This window comes from Bos mutus, chromosome 17 (assembly GCF_027580195.1).
Source record: "Bos mutus isolate GX-2022 chromosome 17, NWIPB_WYAK_1.1, whole genome shotgun sequence".
NCBI lineage: Eukaryota > Metazoa > Chordata > Mammalia > Artiodactyla > Bovidae > Bos > Bos mutus.
Genome location: NC_091633.1, coordinates 16,931,501 through 16,949,427, shown reverse-complemented (window position 1 = coordinate 16,949,427; position 17,927 = coordinate 16,931,501). Strand labels below are relative to the sequence as shown.

The following is a 17,927-nucleotide window of genomic DNA, read 5'->3' as shown; positions in this document are numbered from 1 at the left end:
CAAAGTAAATCAGCTCTAGGTACACATATATCCCCTCTTTTTTGGATTTCCTTCCCATTTAGGTCACCACCGAGCTTTGAGTAGAGTTCCCTGTGCTATACAGTATGTTCTAATTATCTATTTTATACATAGTATCAGCAAAGAGTAGATTCAGCATAATTCTTAAAGGCTCTGGGATTTTTGGAATGAGAAATGAGCATTGGCTTCAACTTCAAGTCACCAGCTACTTTAAACCCTAACAAGAGAGCCAACCCATCCTTTGGAGCCAGGCATTGACTTCTCTTCTCTAGCTATGAAAGTCCTAGATGGTATTTTCTTCCAGTGTAAGGCTGCTTGTCTACGTTGAAAACCTGTTGTTGGTTATTATTTTAAGTTAATTATTTTAGCTCGATCTTCTGGATAACTTGCTGCAACTTCTACATCAGCCCTTGTGGCTTCACCTTGTAACTTTGTTATGGAGACATGACTTTTTTCCTTAAACCTCATGAACCAACCTCTCTTAGCTTTAGACTTTTCATCTGCAGCTTCCTCACCTCTCTTAGCTTCACAGAATTGAAGAGAGTTAGGGCCTTGCTCTGGATTAGGCTTGGACTTAATTAGGGAAGTGCTGTGGCTGGTTTAATCTATCTGGACTGTTAAAACTTTCTTCACATCAGCCAGAAGGCTGTTTTGCTTTCTTATTATTCATGTGTTCACTGAAGGAGCACTTTTAATTTCCTTCAAGAACTTTTCCTTTGCATTCACAACTTGGCTAACTGTGTTCAAGAAGCTTAGCTTTCAGCCAGTCTCGGCTTTTAACATGCCTTTCTTATGGAGCTTAATCATTTCTAGCCTTTAAAAATTTTTTTTTAATTGGAGGAATAATTGCTTTACAATATTGTGATGGTTTCTGCCGTACATCAACATGAATCTGCTGTAGGTATACATATGTCCCCTCCCTCTTGAACCTACCTCCCACCTCCTTCCCCATCCTACCCCTCTAGGTTGTCACAGAGCACTAGCTTTGGGATCCCTGTGTCATATAGCAAATTCCCACTGGCTATCAGTTTTACATATGGTAATGTATATGTTGACTCATTGGAAAAGACTCTGATGCTGGGAGGGATTGGGGGCAGGAAGAGAAGGGGACGACAGAGGATGAGATAGCTGGATGGCATCACCGACTCGATGGACGTGAGTTTAAGTGAACTCCGGGAGTTGGTGATGGACAGGGAGGCCTGGCGTGCTGCAATTCATGGGGTCGCAAAGAGTCGGACACGACTGAGCGACTGAACTGAACTGAACTGAACTGAATGTGTATGTTTCAATGCTATTCTCTCAATCATCCCACCCTCTCCTTCCCCGACTGTGTCCAAAAGTCTGTTCTTTATGTCTGCATCTTCAAGTGAGAGAGCTGTGATGCTTCCTCTCACTTGACCACTTAGAGGCCCTTGTAGGGTTTTTCATTGGCCTAATTTTAGTATTGTGACTCAGGGAATAGGGAGGCCCTAGGGGTCGCACAGAGTTGGACATGACTGAAGTGACTTAGCAGTAGAGGGAGAGAGATTGGGAAAGGCCAGTAGGGGGAGCACTCAGAACGCACACAACATTTATTAAGTTCACTGTCTTATATGGGTATGATTTGTGGTGACCCAAACAAGTTACAATTGTAACATCAAAGATCCTGATCATAGATCACTATAACAAATAAAATAATATAGTGAAAATGTTTGAAAACTGTGAGAGTTACCAAAATGTGACAGAGACAGAAAGTGAGCAAATGCTCTTGGAAAAATGCTAATAAACTTGCTTAACATAGGGTTGCCACAGACTTTCTCTTTGTAAAAAATCTCAGTATCTATGAAGTTCAATCAAGCAAAAAAAACACAAGAAAACAAGACATGCCTATGTCTGTTGAAGTTTGAGAATTTTGAGAACAGAGGAGAATTCTGGCAATTCTTAAGTTAGCAGGTAGATCGTGTCCCATTTCATGGTCAACAGAAATATATAATTTCTTTACAGCAATTCTGTCTGCATCTCTCATAACTTTAGAGTTACAGCCAATTACAGGACTTTTTGTACTTTCCTTCTCTTAAAGCAAGAGTAGCATCAGCTCTTTAAATATTACTACCTTTTATGAAATGGTACTTTTCAGGATGATTTTAAACCAGCAAGAAAGAAATACATATTGAGAGCTTACTTACCATTAACACGTGTCATTTAATTGGCTTAAGTGTCTACATGAAAAATAAATAGAATGCAAATATGTTAAGCCATATCTCTCTCTAGGATAGTTCCTTCTTAGAAATTCATGGAAATGGTATATTGACTTATTAAGAATGAGTGGATAGGAGTGGTCTTTAATCATTGTCTGAAATCTGTACGTTTTTTTGAAACTCATTGCTCACCATGATTAACTTCAAAACTGTGTTTCTACTCAAAGAATGACCAAAATGCACCATTAATAAATTGCCTGGCCAAAGTGTCACCAGGAACCAAATACTGGGGGTGGCCAAGCTGTGAGCTTTGAATACCTGGATCTTAAATCACAGATACTTTTTTCTAATTAGCACCATGGTTCTCATGCCTGTCTGTACATTAGACTCACCCGGGAGCTTAATAAAAATGGAGTTGCCTGGGCCCCACTCCCAGTCTCTCTGTCTCTGATTTAATTACTCTAGTTGGGCCCTGGATATCTTTTTTTTTTAGGAACAGTTTTAGGTTCATAGCAGTATTAGCAAGAGGTACAGAGGTTTTCCATTCACCCCCTACCGCCACATATGCACAGCCTCCCCATTATCAACATCCCCCACCAGAATGAACCTACAATGAGATGTCATTATCACCCAGAGTCCCTGTGTACCTTAGGGTTCACTCTTGGTGGTGTGCGTTCTATGGGTCGGGAACATCCTCTAGAGGAGGAAATGGCAACCCACTCCAGTATTCTTGCCTGGGAAACCCAATGGACAGAGTAGGCTAGTGGGCTACAGTCCATGGGGTCATAAAGAATCAGTCGTGACTGAGCACGCACACACGTAATAACATGTGTCCACCACTGTAGTGTCACACAACGTGTTTTTACTGCCTGACAGCAATAATTTTTTTTATTTATTGGGTTGCTCTGGATCTTAGTTGTGGCATATGGAATCTAGTTCCTTAACCAGGCATTGAACTTGCTTTGGGAGCCCAGAGTCTTAGCCATTGGACCACCAGGGATGTCCTGACATCAGTAATTTTTAAAAAGCTCTTCAGGTGATTCTAATGTGTAGCCGAGCTAAGGACCAGGGGCATTCTAGAAAGCTGCAGTGACCTTTCCCCCTTCTGTCCTCACCCCCCAGCCTCATCCTCCAACCCCATGACTGTTTATGGGATTGTTGCTACAAGCTGAGTTGAGTCACAGCAGACTTACCATAGCTTTTTTTTTTTAATGTAATTTTTATTCTAAAAAAAAAAAGATTGCTTTTAGCACTTTTATTCTGAAGAGTCCTTAATTGCTGTACTTAGAATGGCTAAACAATGAACATTTGTCAAGCATCAAAATAGCAGAATGAGGGAGTCGGACCTTGGGTGATGGGGAGAGGCTGGTGTGTCATCTCCCATGGCTGCTGGCAGGGGGAGGGCCTGAGCATCTCTCTGATTCTGGGCCCCATTAACAAGTGACCTAGAAACACTAATTTTTGGGTGAATAGCAATGAGCTTTGTACCCACAGGGGTGCACTTTATACTCCTCTGGAGCCTGCCCTCCACTTGTCATCAAGTCTAGAGAGCCACCTCCCCTCCCATCATTGTACACCCACGCTACTGTTTGCCTCCACGGGTGCTGGTTCAGTGCTCGGGTCTAGAGAGCTGGGTCCTCTCTCGTCATCCCTGACTGATGTCAGTGCGGGTGACTTAGTGACATGTGTGTGACTCCTGATGACTGAAGGACTAAGAAGGACCCTGTCTGTGGGTCATCCTTCCCTCCTTTGGTGGTCTGGGTCTTCTTCTCCAGCCCACCCACCAGAATAACATCAGGAAGAAATGGCAAAGTCAACTCAAGGCCATACCTTCAAGCAACCCATTTCATCTCAGATTAAAAAAAAAAGTAAGTTTGTGTTTGTATGTGTTTTGACTGAATCGTGATTGCAGCCATGTAATTAAAAGACTCTTACTCCTTGGAAGGAAAGTTATGACCAAACTAGACAGCATATTGAAAAGTAGAGACATTACTTTGCCAACAAAGGTCCGTCTAGTCAAGGCTATAGTTTTTCCAGTGGTCATGTATGGATGTGAGAGTTGGCCTGTGAAGAAGGCTGAGCGCCGAAGAATTGATGCTTTTGAACTGTGGTATTGGAGAAGACTATTCTGAAGGAGATCAGCCCCAGGATTTCTTTGGAAGGAATGATGCTAAAGCTGAAACTCCAATACTTTGGCCACCTCATGCGAAGAGTTGACTCACTGGAAAAGATTCTGATGCTGGGAGGGATTGAGGGCAGGAGGAGAAGGGGATGACAGAGGATGAGATGGCTGGATGGCATCACCGACTCAGTGGACGTGAGTCTGAGTGAACTCCAGGAGTTGGTGATGGACAGGGAGGCCTGGCGTGCTGCGATTCATGGGGTTTCAAAGAGTCAGACACAAATGAGAGACTGGACTGAACTGAACTGAACTGAACTGACTGAATTTAGGTAGAAAATAGGCCAGTTAGAGGAGCAGAACTTGGTTAAAATTTTTAGCCCAAAGTGAGATTAAAAAAAAAATTTATTTATGGATTTCAGTTCCCATTGCCCATTTGTGTGAATAATCAACATTTGTTCTAATGTGGATGGTAGCATGGGGCAAATTCAGCCTGCTGAGTTTTACTGTTTCAAGCAAGGGTTTTAGGCCTGTGAGGCATGTGCAGTGCACGTCGTTGCAGGGGTAGTAATGATAAAACCACAATGATAGTAGAATGGTTGACATTTATTGAACCCTCATGAGATGCCAGGCACAGTGATAAGGACCTCCCATGGAGGAGGTCTCACTTAAGCCTCATGAGAACTCTTGGAATTAGGTTGAGGATTATTCCCATTATTCAGATGAGGAAACTGAGGTTCAGAGACCTCACATGGTGAGTGAGTTACAAAGTCAGATTTTGAACAGAGCTGCCTGACTCTGGGTGTCAACTCACTTGGCTGGCCCAGAGTGTGTATTGGGAGCTGTCATTGGGGTTTAGTGAGCCAGCACCATTATGCCAGCCCTTGTCGTCCGGCCAGGAGCTGCAGGGAGAGAGAGCTGCTGAGTTGCTGCAGGGAACTGACCTCTTTTACTTAGGGAAGTAGGGTGTGGGGCACCGGAAAGCAGAACTTTGACCTGCTGGTAAGATACCAGTGCTCATTGACAACCAACTCCTGCAACCTGTTACCAAGGTGACATAGATGGGACAACAGAGCAGTGGTGGGCTCTGCCATACATCCCTCAGAGCATAAGAACCTTTGTTGGCTACTGCTCTGGCCCTGCATTTCACCAGCCTCAGCGTTTGTGCCCAGGGTGCTGGCCACTGAGGGAAACCTCCCCAAATAAGAACTGTCATCTCCACCCACAAAAATTACCTGCTTTTAGGTATGAGGCAGGGTATGTGAATTTTGTGTATGTGTGTGGGAAAGTGTGTCCTTGTGGAGAGCATCCTTCTAGTCTGTTCTCAGGAGGCCACACTACATTATTTTTGTGATAAAATCCTGAGAGATACATTCGATACATCCTCAGTCTCTACCCCAGTTCTCTACTGGGACTAACAGAAACAGTTTATTAGCTGGCAGATTACTTAGATTCCCTGCTCATGTGGCAGGTTACTTAAGCTCAGTTTCCTCATCTATAAAATGAGGATAGTAAATTGTCTTATGCAGCTGCTAGGGAGACTAAAGAGTTAAAACATGCCTCGCTTTAGGACAGAACTGTGCACGTCAAGTCAGCACTCAGTAAGTGTATGAGCTGCCTATGGCTGCTGTAACAAGTGACCACAAATTTAGAGGCTCACAACAATGCAAACATATTACCTTATATTTTTGGGGGTCAGAAGTCCAAGATGGGTTTTACTGGACTAGAAGTAGGGTTTACGAGGCTACACTGTTTGGATATCCTCTAGGAGAGAATCAGTTTCCTTGCTTTTCCCAACTTCTAGAGGCTATCCAGTTTCCTTGGCTCGTGGCCCCTTCCTCTGTCTTCACAGCCGATGGTGTAGCATCTTCCAGTCTGTTGCTGATTCTGACCCTATTTATGTCATCCCATCTCCTCCCTTCCTGTGCTTCCATCTTTAAAAAAATTTTTTTTGGGTCTCACTGTGCAGTATGCAGTATCTTAGTTCCCCAACCAGGGTTTGAACCTGTGCCCTCCACAGTAGAAGGGCAGAGTCTTAACCACTGGACCACCAGGGAAGTCCCCCTCTGCTTCCATACTGAAAAACCCCTGTGGTTACATTGGGCCTACTCTGATAATCCAGGATATCCTTGCCATCAAAATTCTTAACATTATCACATCTGCAAAGCCCCCTTTGCCACATTGGGTAACAGATCCACAGGTTCCAGAGATTAGGACATGGACACCTTGGTGGAGGGACTTTATTTAGCCCAACGTAGTAAGTGTTCATGTATGCTCAGTCGCTTCAGTGATGTCCAACTCCTTGTGACCCTATGGACTGTAGCCCACCAGGCTCCTCTGTCCAAGGGATTCTCCAGGCAAGAATACTGGAGTGGGTTGCCATGACTTCCTCCAGGGGATCTTCCTGATTTAGGGATCAAACCTGGGTCTCCTGCATTGCAGGCAGATTCTTTACTGCAGAGCCACCAGGGAAGCACCAATAAGTGTTACCTGTTTGTATAAAATGAAGCAGAATCAAACTGGCTAGCTTAGGGATGGAATAGACAACAGTTTGGTCAATATAGTTAACTGAAAACAGTGGCCACTTGCTGTGTTAACTCAACCTTGTGTCAGGACCTCTGCATCCTTTATCCCTGTTCCCTGGAGCTTGTTTCCTTCCAGAGCTTTGGAAGGCCAGCACCTTCTCATTCTTCAAGTATCAGCTGAGATGTCACTGCTCAGAGAAACAGGCCCCTGATCCATTTCCTCTGTCATAGCACGTCACCCAGTTTCATTCTCTGGCATCATCTATTAACCTTTTTAGTTCGTGTGTCTGCCTGATGTACTCTGCATGCCCTCCGTGAGTGTCAGCTCCAGGAGGCCAAGGACTGTGTTTGTCTTGACTGCTGCTGTTCCAGCGCCTGGAAAGGTTTCTGGAACAGTAGGTGCACAGCACATACCCGTTGAATGAAAGAGTAAAGGAAGCCGTGCAGGCACAACACTGTGTTTAGTGTTCATTCTCTCCTGTTGTGGTAGGTCCTTTTATTATCATTCTACCTCCTAGAAAAGGAAATGGAGGCTCAGGGAGGCCAAATTATTGCCTCAGGTCAGTGGTAACTAAATTTACACTTGGATCCTCCTGCTTCCAGTGTTCTTGGTTCCATCTACCTCTCTGCCTCGTGGTCATGATATCATTAGAAGCTGCTTGAGCCAGCTCTTTTGATGGCCAAGGATGCTGGCAGGCCTTGGTCTCTACTATAGTTTCTTTTCTTTTAACATTTATTTTATTGAAGTGTTGTTGATTTACAGTTTGTGTTAATCTCTGCAGTACAGCAAAGTAACTCAGTAATACCAACATACATATATATACACATATTCTTTTCCATAATAGTTTATTACAGGATATTGAATATATCCTATTCTTTGTGCTTTCCAGTAAGACCTTATTGTTTTTCCATTCTGTACATAATAGTTTGCATCTCCTAGTCCCAAATTCGGCTGTAGTTTCATTTTTAAAAATTTTTATTATTTTTGGCCCATCCCCGCCCTTCACCTTGACATTGGTTTTCTTCCATCCAGGCCTGTTGTATCAAGTCTGGACTCCCCTGCCAAGACTAGCTCCATGGAAAAGAAACTCCTTATCAAAAGCAAAGAGCTGCAGGACTCCCAGGACAAGTGTCACAAGGTATTTATCCCCACAGCCGGCCTCCCTCCTTGCTGCAGCATCCTCCCGTCAATATATGCCGAGGGGCCTGCCCGGGGCCGCCGCTGGCACCGAGCCACCTGATCCTTCCCGGGCCGAAGTCGCGCCTCCGGCAGCTCAGAGGGAGATGAATTCGGGCCTTGACGCTGCCGTAAATCCTTTAAATCTTAACCAGAGGAGGCCCTGGATATAAAGCGGCTCGTTCCTCAGCATGACCCACCCAGATGTCTGCGTCTTCCGGCAGGTGGCGCGGGTCCTCACCTGTGGCCGAGATGCATCCCATCTGCTTTGAGTGATGCGAAGTCTCTCTTCCTAGTCCTTAGAAACTCCTGCCTATGTAACTGCAGCCACTGTGTTGATTATGCTCATCGTCTCTTAACGCTCACTGTTCCTGCCCAGAGGCAGTTCTCTGGAAGCTCGTAAGAGTCACTTCTTGCCTGGGACTCCCAAGAGTACAGACGAGTCCATATCTCCTTGCCCTGTCCTGGATTTGTCCTGTAGATCTTTGCAAGGAGATGGGGGGGATCAAGATGGATTTGGGATAAAATTAAACTGACATCTGCAAAAAAAAGCAAACCCAACCCAAAAAACAAACAGGTGAAAAAAATGGTGATTGTGGCCTCCTCGCTTACTGGGTTAGAGAAGTGATCGAGTGTGAACCCAGCCTTGCATGAGAGGAGTGACTTAGCATTGGTGACTGTCCTTGCGAAGACCGGTGTGCTCCCACGCGAAGAAACCATGGTATTTCCAGCTTAACCTTTTGGCGAGTTAGTGCCAGCCGGGACCACCAGGTGGTTTCGGAGGTGGCTTGAGACGAGATTACTCCTAACGAACCCCCCACGGGCCTTTTTTAACATGTTGCTGTGTCTATTTCAGATGGAGCAGGAAATGACCCGGTTACATCGGAGAGTGTCAGAGGTGGAGGCTGTGCTTAGTCAGAAGGAGGTGGAGCTGAAGGCCTCTGAGACTCAGAGATCCCTCCTGGAGCAGGACCTTGCTACCTACATCACAGAATGCAGTGTGAGCCTTCCCCCTAAAGCCCCCTTCCCTCGGAGGTGGCACTTCCTGTCGTGTGTGTCTCATCCTGTTTCATGACAGCATCATGAGGCACGTCACAGCCAGGGGCAGAGAGTAGAGAGGCAGGACGCACGAGCAGGACCTGTGATGTGCAGAGTAGCGTGCGCCAGGTGTAAGGGCCTGGAGACAGGAGGTCAGGCTCAGAGAGTCCAGGTGTAGGAGCCTGGAGACAAGCGTAGATGGCCTTGCAGAGGGTCTCACATCTCCCATCCCAACCTCTGTGGTCTACCTCATGTCCTACAGGATCAGCCTCAGGAACCAAGCTCCAAATAAGGGCAAGAAAATATGTTTTGAATTTGCCCCAAATCCACTTTCTATTGCCTAGAACCAGCATAGCAACAAGAAAACTCAGGCTTTAAAACCCAGACCCTCTTGTCATTTTTTACCATGTGACTTTTTTTTTCTTTGCTTCACAAGAGTAGACTGTCTTCTCCATTGTCTTGTTAAAAATTTTCATTCAGGTGTTTCTTAATGTACAGTCTTAAGAAGTTGAATCACACATTTTTCAAGTGTTTTTTCCACAAGGGAGAGGAAATCTATAGAACGTGGCTGATTAAGAATAACTGCTATGTTTCCATTCCAGATTTGGCTGCCTTTCAGTGGTGGGTGAAGTTATTCAGCTATGTATTTCAGATATATATTTCAGTGCTACTGAAGCATTAAGGGAACCTTATGGATGAAAGGTGTCCAGGAAACGTAAGCCAGGAGGTGGAAATAGATTGTTTGGAGTCCTAAATGATACCCGGGCAGAGAGTGAAGTCATTGCTACTTTGAAAAGGGGAGATATACTTGACAGCCCTCGAATCACTGATATTCCAGAAGAGACTTTTTATCCATTCCAGTGATGGTTTCATGGCCAGGGGATCTTACTGGTTTTCAGTCCTGTACATACAAAGTAAGTATCTGCTAGGCCAGGTAGGAGACAGGTGGCTGCACTTTCAGGCCGGATCCATGAGGTCCCAAGGAGTTTGAGATGATGTTTTCTTGAACCAGGGGATTTTGCAGGATGAAGCCTGGAATTCAGCAACCCACTGGAAGCTGTCATCGTGGGTCCGTCACCCGAAACCGTCTTGGTGTCTGCGAAGCAGCCTGCAGCTCCTTTAATGAATCTTTTCAACTAGAGCAGGATCCATGGGGCATCCCTATTAAAAATTTTTGCTTTCCGCAGAGCTTAAAGCGAAGTTTGGAGCAAGCACGGATGGAGGTGTCCCAAGAGGACGACAAAGCACTGCAGCTCCTCCATGATATCAGAGAGCAGAGCCGGAAGCTCCAAGAAATCAAAGAGCAGGTATGACTCGCTGCCTGGGAGCAGGGCACCAGCTCAGACCTCTCATTTCAGGGGAGGCATGTTTGAGGGACAGAGAAAGGGAAGGAGGGAGGGGAGGAGGGGGAGAGAAAGAGGTATGTAGGTCATTTGGAACTTTCAGATTCCAAATGGAACTTTTTCAGATTCCACATGGTTTATATAAATGTTCTAGCTCCTTTTGAAGTCTGGACCCCACCATGACTACTCTTTTTCAATCAAAGGTGTAGGTTTAAAGCAGTGGTGGTGGGCAGACTGCAGCCTGTAGGGGTGAATCTGGTCAACCAACCTGTTTTCCATGACCACAAGCTGAGAATGATTTTTGCATTTTTAAATAGTTGGGGGAGGAATTCAAGAGAAGAGTTCATGACGTGTGAAAAGTATATGGAATTCAGATTTCAGTGTTTATATAAATAAAGTTTCGTTGGAAGACAGACACACCCATTCACTTAGGTACTGTCTGCGTACTGTCTGTGGCTGCTGACCATGCTTCACTGGCAGAGGTGAGTAGCTGTGACAAGAGATCACGTGGCCTGCAAAGCTGAAATTGCTTCCCATCTAACTTTCTACTGAAAGAGTGCCAATTTCTGCTTTTAAGACCATTAAAATAATTTTTAAAGACATTTTCATAGCTTTTTAGATGCACTTTACGTTTTTGAGAGAAGCCAGGATAATTCATAGTTTTGCTTATCTAAAGATATATCCTAGGAGGGGAGTTTGAGCAGTTAAGGCTGCGTCAGAATTAACACAGCAAATCTCTACTACATAAAGCCCTCCCCTCTGTGATCAGAAAAGAAAATCCAAACCTTTGAAAAGCCTACTCTCTTTTTTTTTTCCCCTTTCCTTTTCTAAAAGAGTTTTCTTTCTAGATGGTTCATTTCTATTTTACTTCATTGTTTCCTTTTTAGCACGGATTTTTTTTTTTTGTCCTTTGAAGAAACCGTAAATAGAAACTTTAATGAAGAGAATGCAGTGAGCAATTGGAGAGCTGAATTATCAGCTGCCAGGCAACTCTCATTCACTTCAGAAAATCTAATGGAAACAGTGATGGAAATGAACATTTTTGTCTCTGGGTAGCGCACACTTAGCCATCTGGGTGGTTGCTAATGCAAGAAACTCTTGAAAATAATTTGATTCATTAACTATTCTTTAAAGAAAGAATTACTGTTTTGCTTGTTTTTTTTGGCATCGTCTCATTATCACCCTAATATTTTTTAAATCATTGGTTAATATCCTCCTGCTTGATAAAAATGTTCTAAATAAACGTGCCTAGGAAATTGTGCAATCCAGTGGTCAGGTTTCTGAACAGTACTAACTCAGAGATCTTGAAGGTTGTGCCTGCAGCTTGGAAAAATCCACTTTGACAGTTGACTCGTTGCCCTTTTGTCCACACCATTTTTCCTCCTGATTTCAAGAAGTAGGATTCTTTTCCTCCCATTAGTTCCATGTGTTTGGAAATTTGCTTTTGGTGGTATCCTGGGGAAATGAAAGCTGTGCTTGGCCACCAGAGGGAGCAGCTGGTGTCCCTGAAATTAAATAGAAACAGAATTTTCAGGACATTTTGAAAAGGTATATGCTGGTGGTTGAGTTCAAAGAAATGTCCTTTGTGATTCATATCACAGTTGGCATCCATGTGGAGTTTTAGATTTAATGACTGCTAAGCGTTCCATTTTGGGGGAAGAAAGCTTCTTCGTTTCAGATTTTATTTTTCACTGGAAGGAGGACTTACTAAAAAAATGACCCTCAGTAAGCTTGATGAGAGTGGAATGTTTGCAGTCCAGGAGAAATACTTTCAGTAAACTCCTAGTATTTGGGTTGTAGCCCGCTGATTCCTCCCAGATTTGCCATTTATTCTTCTCTCTTCCTCCCAAAGCCAATTTCTGTACCTCTGTTTATTTATTTTAAATGTTGCTTCTACTTAGCTATTTAAGAAAGTTTGAACTAACTTACAATTGCAGTCATTTCACATACCAGGAGGGTAATACTCAAAATCCTTCAAGCTAGACTTCAGCAGTACGTGAACCAAGAACTTCCAAATGTACATTCTGGGTTTAGAAAAGGCAGAGGAACCAGAGATCAAATGGCCAACATTCATTAGATCATAGAGAAAGCAAGGGAATTCCAGAAAAACATCTACTTCGGCTTCACTGACTACATTAAAACCTTTGACTGTGGATCATAGCAAACTGTGGAAAATTCTTAAAGAGATGAGACTACCGGAACACCTTACTGTTTCCTGAGAAACCTGTATGTGGGTCAAGAAGCAACAAGTAGAACTGGACATGGAACAACGGACTGGTTCAAAATTAAAAGGAGTATGATAAGGCTGTATATCATCACCCTGCTTCTTTAACTTATATGCAGAGTACATCATGTGAAATGCCAGGCTGGATGAATCACAGGCTGGATTCCAGATTGCCAGGTGAAATAGCAACAACCTCAGATATGCAGATGACACCACCCTTATGGCAGAAAAGTGAAGAGGAACTAAAGAGCCTCTTGATGAGATTGTAAGAGGAGAGTGAAAAGGCTGGCTTGAAACACAGCATTTAAAAAAACAAAGATCATGGCATCCGGTCCCATCACTTCATGGCCAATCGTAGAGGCTAAAGTGGGAGCAGTGACAGATTTTATTTTCTTGAGCTCCAAAATCACTACAACAGTGACTGCAGCCATGAAATTAAAAGATGCTTGCTCCTTGGAAGGAAAACTATGACAAACCTAGACAGTGCTTTAAAAAGCAGAGACATCACTTTGCCGACAAAAGTACATATAGTCAAAGCTATGGTTTTTTCCAGTAGTCATGTATGGATGTGAGAATTGGACCATAAAGAAGGCTGAGTGCTGAAGGATTGATGCTTTTGAATTGTGGTGCTGGAGAAGACTCTAGAGAGAGTCCCTTGGACTGCAAGGAGATCCAACCAGTCAATCCTGAAGAAGATCAATGCTGAATATTCATAGGAAGGACTGATGCTAAAGTTGAAGTATCAATACTTTGGCCACCTGTTGTGAAGCGCTGACTCATTGGAGAAGACTCTGATGTTGGAAAAGACTGAAAGTAAAAAAGAGAAGGGGGTGGCAGAGGATAGAGATGGTTAGATAACATCACAGACTCAGTGGACTTGAATTTGAGCAAACTCCAAGAGATAGTGAAGGACAGGGAAGCCTGGCATGCTGCAGTCCATGGCGTTGCAAAGAGTTAGACACGACTTAGCAACTGATCAACAACTTAACTAACCCCAGTGGAGTATTTGGATTTGGTTTAAAATAAAACACCTAGGGACTTTCCTGGTGGTCCAGTGACTAGAACCTGTGCTTCCAGTTCAAGGGGCAAGGGTTCAATCCCTGGTCAGGGAACTAAGATCCTGTGTGCCATGAGGCACAGCCAAAAATTTTAAGAATTTAGAAAACACCTAGATACGTCACATGATAGTCAGATTCATGCTCCATCACTACTAGTAATTGCTGGTTCCACCAACCCCCCCGCCCCTCCTTGGAAAGAGAGACAGAAATTTGGGTAACATAGAAGGCATTTGAGTTTTAGGACTTCTGATTGGTCCTATTCAATCAAAATTGTAAAGCTCCATTCCAAAGAATGACTTGAGGCATGACTCAAAAGTTGTCCACATTTCCCCATTCTGATCCTGTTCAGCTATGTCCAGCACTGAGCCCACGCTGAGATTCGGACAGCTCTCTCTCAGCTGTCTTTGGAAACGGACCTGATCATTATCTCTGAGATTTTTCTTGAAACAGGGATTTGGTCAGCTGTTGGATGTATAGGATTTCCTTGAAGTAGCTGGCAGAATAACAGTGGCTCAATAAATGAAGTAGAATTCTTTTAGATATCTGTAGCAGGCTGGGTGCTCTGGGAGCTCAGATTGCTGACAGAGGTGTTGCCTGATTCATGCCCTCCTCCCCTTGGGCGCTGACAGCTCTGGACAGAGAGATGTTTAGGGCGGGGGAGGGGGTGGTGTTGAAACAGTGTTCTGTCCTTGCTCTTGACAAAACACAAAAACCATATTCCCTTTTTGCTGAAAGTTTAAGTCAGACAAGGGAGCTCAGGGATAAAAGATGACCAAGACTGACTTCCACCTGTCTGCTTCCTCCACAGTTTGGTATTTGTGCTTGTGGGCAGCTCCGTTGGTACTTTGGGTTTTTTAAAATCAGGAGAAAAGAAATGGAGTTTTTATGTAAAAGAAAGTGTTTTCATAGATAATGTTTTTATCTTTATATATTTATATATATATATATATATATAAATAAATTTTTAATGGAGAAAGGAGTCCAGGACTGCTTAATACTAGAGCTATGAACTTCCTGATGTTCAAGCTGGTTTTAGAAAAGGCAGAGGAACCAGAGATCAAATTGGCAACATCTGCTGGATCATCGAAAAAGCAAGAGAGTTCCAGAAAAACATCTATTTCTGCTTTCTTGACTATGCCAAAGCCTTTGACTGTGTGGATCACAATAAACTGTGGAAAATTCTTAAAGAGATGGGAATACCAGACCACCTGATCTGCCTCTTGAGAAATTTGTATGCAGGTCAGGAAGCAACAGTTAGAACTGGACATGGAACAACAGACTGGTTCCAAATAGGAAAAGGAGTTCGTCAAGGCTGTATATTGTCACCCTGTTTATTTAACTTATATGAGAAACGCTGGACTGGAAGAAACACAAACTGGAATCAAGACTGCCGGGAGAAATATCAATAACCTCAGATATGCAGATGACACCACCCTTATGGCAGAAAGTGAAGAGGAACTCAAAAGCCTCTTGATGAAAGTGAAAGGGGAGAGTGAAAAAGTTGGCTTAAAGCTCAACATTCAGAAAACTAAGATCATGGCATCCGGTCCCACCACTTCATGGGAAATAGATGGGAAAACAGTGGAAACAGTGTCAGACTTTATTTTTCTGGGCTCCAAAATCACTATAGATGGTGACTGCAGCCATGAAATTAAAAGACGCTTACTTCTTGGAAGGAAAGTTATGACCAACCTAGATAGCATATTCAAAAGCAGAGACATTACTTTGCCAACAAAGGTCCATCTAGTCAAGGCTATGGTTTTTCCTGTGGTCATGTATGGATGTGAGAGTTGGACTGTGAAGAAGGCTGAGCACCGAAGAATTGATGCTTTTGAACTGTGGTGTTGGAGAAGACTCTTGAGAGTCCCTTGGACTGCAAGGAGATCCAACCAGTCCATTCTGAAGGAGATCAGCCCTGGGATTTCTTTGGAAGGAATGATGCTAAAGCTGAAACTCCAATACTTTGGCCACCTCATGCGAAGAGTTGACTCACTGGAAAAGACTCTGATGCTGGGAGGGATTGGGGGCAGAAGGAGAAGGGGACGACAGAGGATGAGATGGCTGGATGGCATCACTGACTCGATGGACGTGAGTCTGAGTGAACTCCGGGAGTTGGTGATGGACAGGGAGGCCTGGCGTGCTGTGATTCATGGGGTCGCAAAGAGTCGGATACGACTGAGCGACTGATCTGATCTAATCTGATGCAAGTTATAATAAGTCATCATACAGCCCTGGCTGAGGGGACTAGAAAAACCCCAAGTAGAGGGTGTGCCATCTCACATCATTGACTCTTGTTTTATTCTGTGAGTTCAGATAATTGTTTAGTAGTTTATAAAGACCTTTGGTTATGTAACCCAGCACCACCCACTTAGTGAGCCTCGTCCAGAAAACCTGGTGCCCCATGACTTGTAGAATTGACCCTCAGTAACAATGCAGCTGGTCCTCTGTATCCACGGTTTCTGTGTGCATGGATCAACCAACCTCAGGTTGAATTTGGTCCTGGAACCAACCCCCTGTGTATACCGAGGGATGACTATATGCTTTAGTGCTCCGTTTTGTGCCCCTCCCCCCCTTTTTTTCTGCTTTCCTCTGTACCATTAACACAGAGAGATGTGTTTCCATGAAAACTACCCATTTTCATAAGGATGTCATCTTCGCTTTAGTGTGCACATGGGGATTGCCTATTACAGTGGGATGAAGCTGTACTGTTACTGGCGGAAGAAAAGCATTTTATTGGTTAAAAACATATCCTTGCTCAGTGGATCTCTCTTCAGTCATTTCTTGGGAGAACAGATCTTAGAGATGATCACTAGATGTTGTGAAGGTCAGAGACGGTCTTAGTTCGATTCTTTATTCTTTTCATTTTATATCCTCCACCCCCACCACCTTGGATTGGATAAACTTTGCTCATTCATAAACCTTATGTGTATAGTCTTTGGTTTTGCTAACAGAGAATATTTTCGTGCTCTGCCCTGAAGTTTTCAAAACCACTGTTTATTTCTCATGGTAAATCAGTTTTGGAAAACCTCAGTCAGATGTTCTGATTTTAGAAATTCACTTTGAGAAACGTTGGGCTGTTGGGATTACTTTAAAGGCTTTTGCTCGAGGGAGCAAGATAATTCTTTCCTTGGAGTCTTTCTTTCAAGTTACTTTGACCAGAACCAGTGTTTCCTGACTCTTCCAAATTTCAGGGTGACTTGCATCTCAAGAGCACCGTTAAGTTCTTCATGCAGTTTGGGGCCCAGAAAAATTAATGGTGAGAAACTGACATGATGAGTTTTACCTTCCAAGAGTCTCTCCATTGAGATTTTCAATTACCCCCTTGTGTCATCTGAAAGGTTAATTTTAAAACTAGGTACCATATTTAGTTATGTTAGGCACATGTGACTTCTACAGGACAAATCTATATAAATGATTACCCTTGGGGGAAAGCTTTGCGTAAGCAGATTATCGTGGTTGTTTAAAGTACATCCCTTGCTGCTCTCTGGTGTTACAAAGGCCTTAAGGTTCTGCACTTCTTGTACGGTATTATTTGCTCAAAGGATCTAACTGTATATAAGCACATGTGTTCCAAATGGTGTTACTAGTGCTACATGATCTACACGAAAACAGTTTAAAGATTTAATACTCTTCTCTCTCTACTTACCCTCCGCACACCTCACCCTCATCCGCATCTTTCACCTTTTCTCTGGGTCCATTCTCCGCTGATGTCTCTTCACAGTGTCTCCTCTCTGTGGTTTTTCCACCTTCACTTCCCATCTTTCCTTTCAGGAGTTCTAAAGGCCACCTTTCTTCTGTTGCCTCCTCTTTAGGAGTACCAGGCTCAAGTGGAAGAAATGAGGTTGATGATGAATCAGTTGGAAGAGGACCTGGTTTCGGCGAGAAGGCGGAGTGACCTCTATGAATCGGAGCTCAGAGAGTCTCGGCTGGCTGCTGAAGAGTTTAAGCGGAAAGCAACAGAATGTCAGCATAAACTGATGAAGGTAGCTAGCTCCCTTCTGGGAGGGAGTTTTGGAGGTAGATTCCTGGATGATCTTAGCAATAATAAAGGGAATCCTAGCTTAATAAGTGTACATTCGAGAAGCCATGGGGTGCCCTACAGAGTTCCTGGTGTTGATTAGAGAAGGTAACTTAATTTTTTATTATCGTCCTAATTGTTTTGGCCACAGAGACCAAGAAAGTATAGCCTGTAGTGTTGTCTTATAAGATTTTTAGGTTCTTGAGAGTTCCCAATATGTTGTATCTTTT

At 43.6% G+C, this 17,927-nt stretch overlaps 1 protein-coding gene across 6 annotated transcripts in view; it reads left to right on the top strand.

Annotated features, from left to right (window-relative positions):
- The window catches only part of CIT (citron rho-interacting serine/threonine kinase), a 174,675-nt gene that overhangs the window by 85,378 nt on the left and 71,370 nt on the right, over positions 1 to 17,927 (top strand). For all 6 annotated transcript variants that reach the window (XM_070386137.1, XM_070386136.1, XM_070386133.1 and 3 more), the window contains 4 exons: positions 7,873 to 7,978; positions 8,873 to 9,016; positions 10,242 to 10,361; positions 17,492 to 17,662. In XM_070386137.1, coding sequence (XP_070242238.1) covers positions 7,873 to 7,978; positions 8,873 to 9,016; positions 10,242 to 10,361; positions 17,492 to 17,662 — 541 coding nt within the window. The remainder of the gene's footprint in view (positions 1 to 7,872; positions 7,979 to 8,872; positions 9,017 to 10,241; positions 10,362 to 17,491; positions 17,663 to 17,927) is intronic.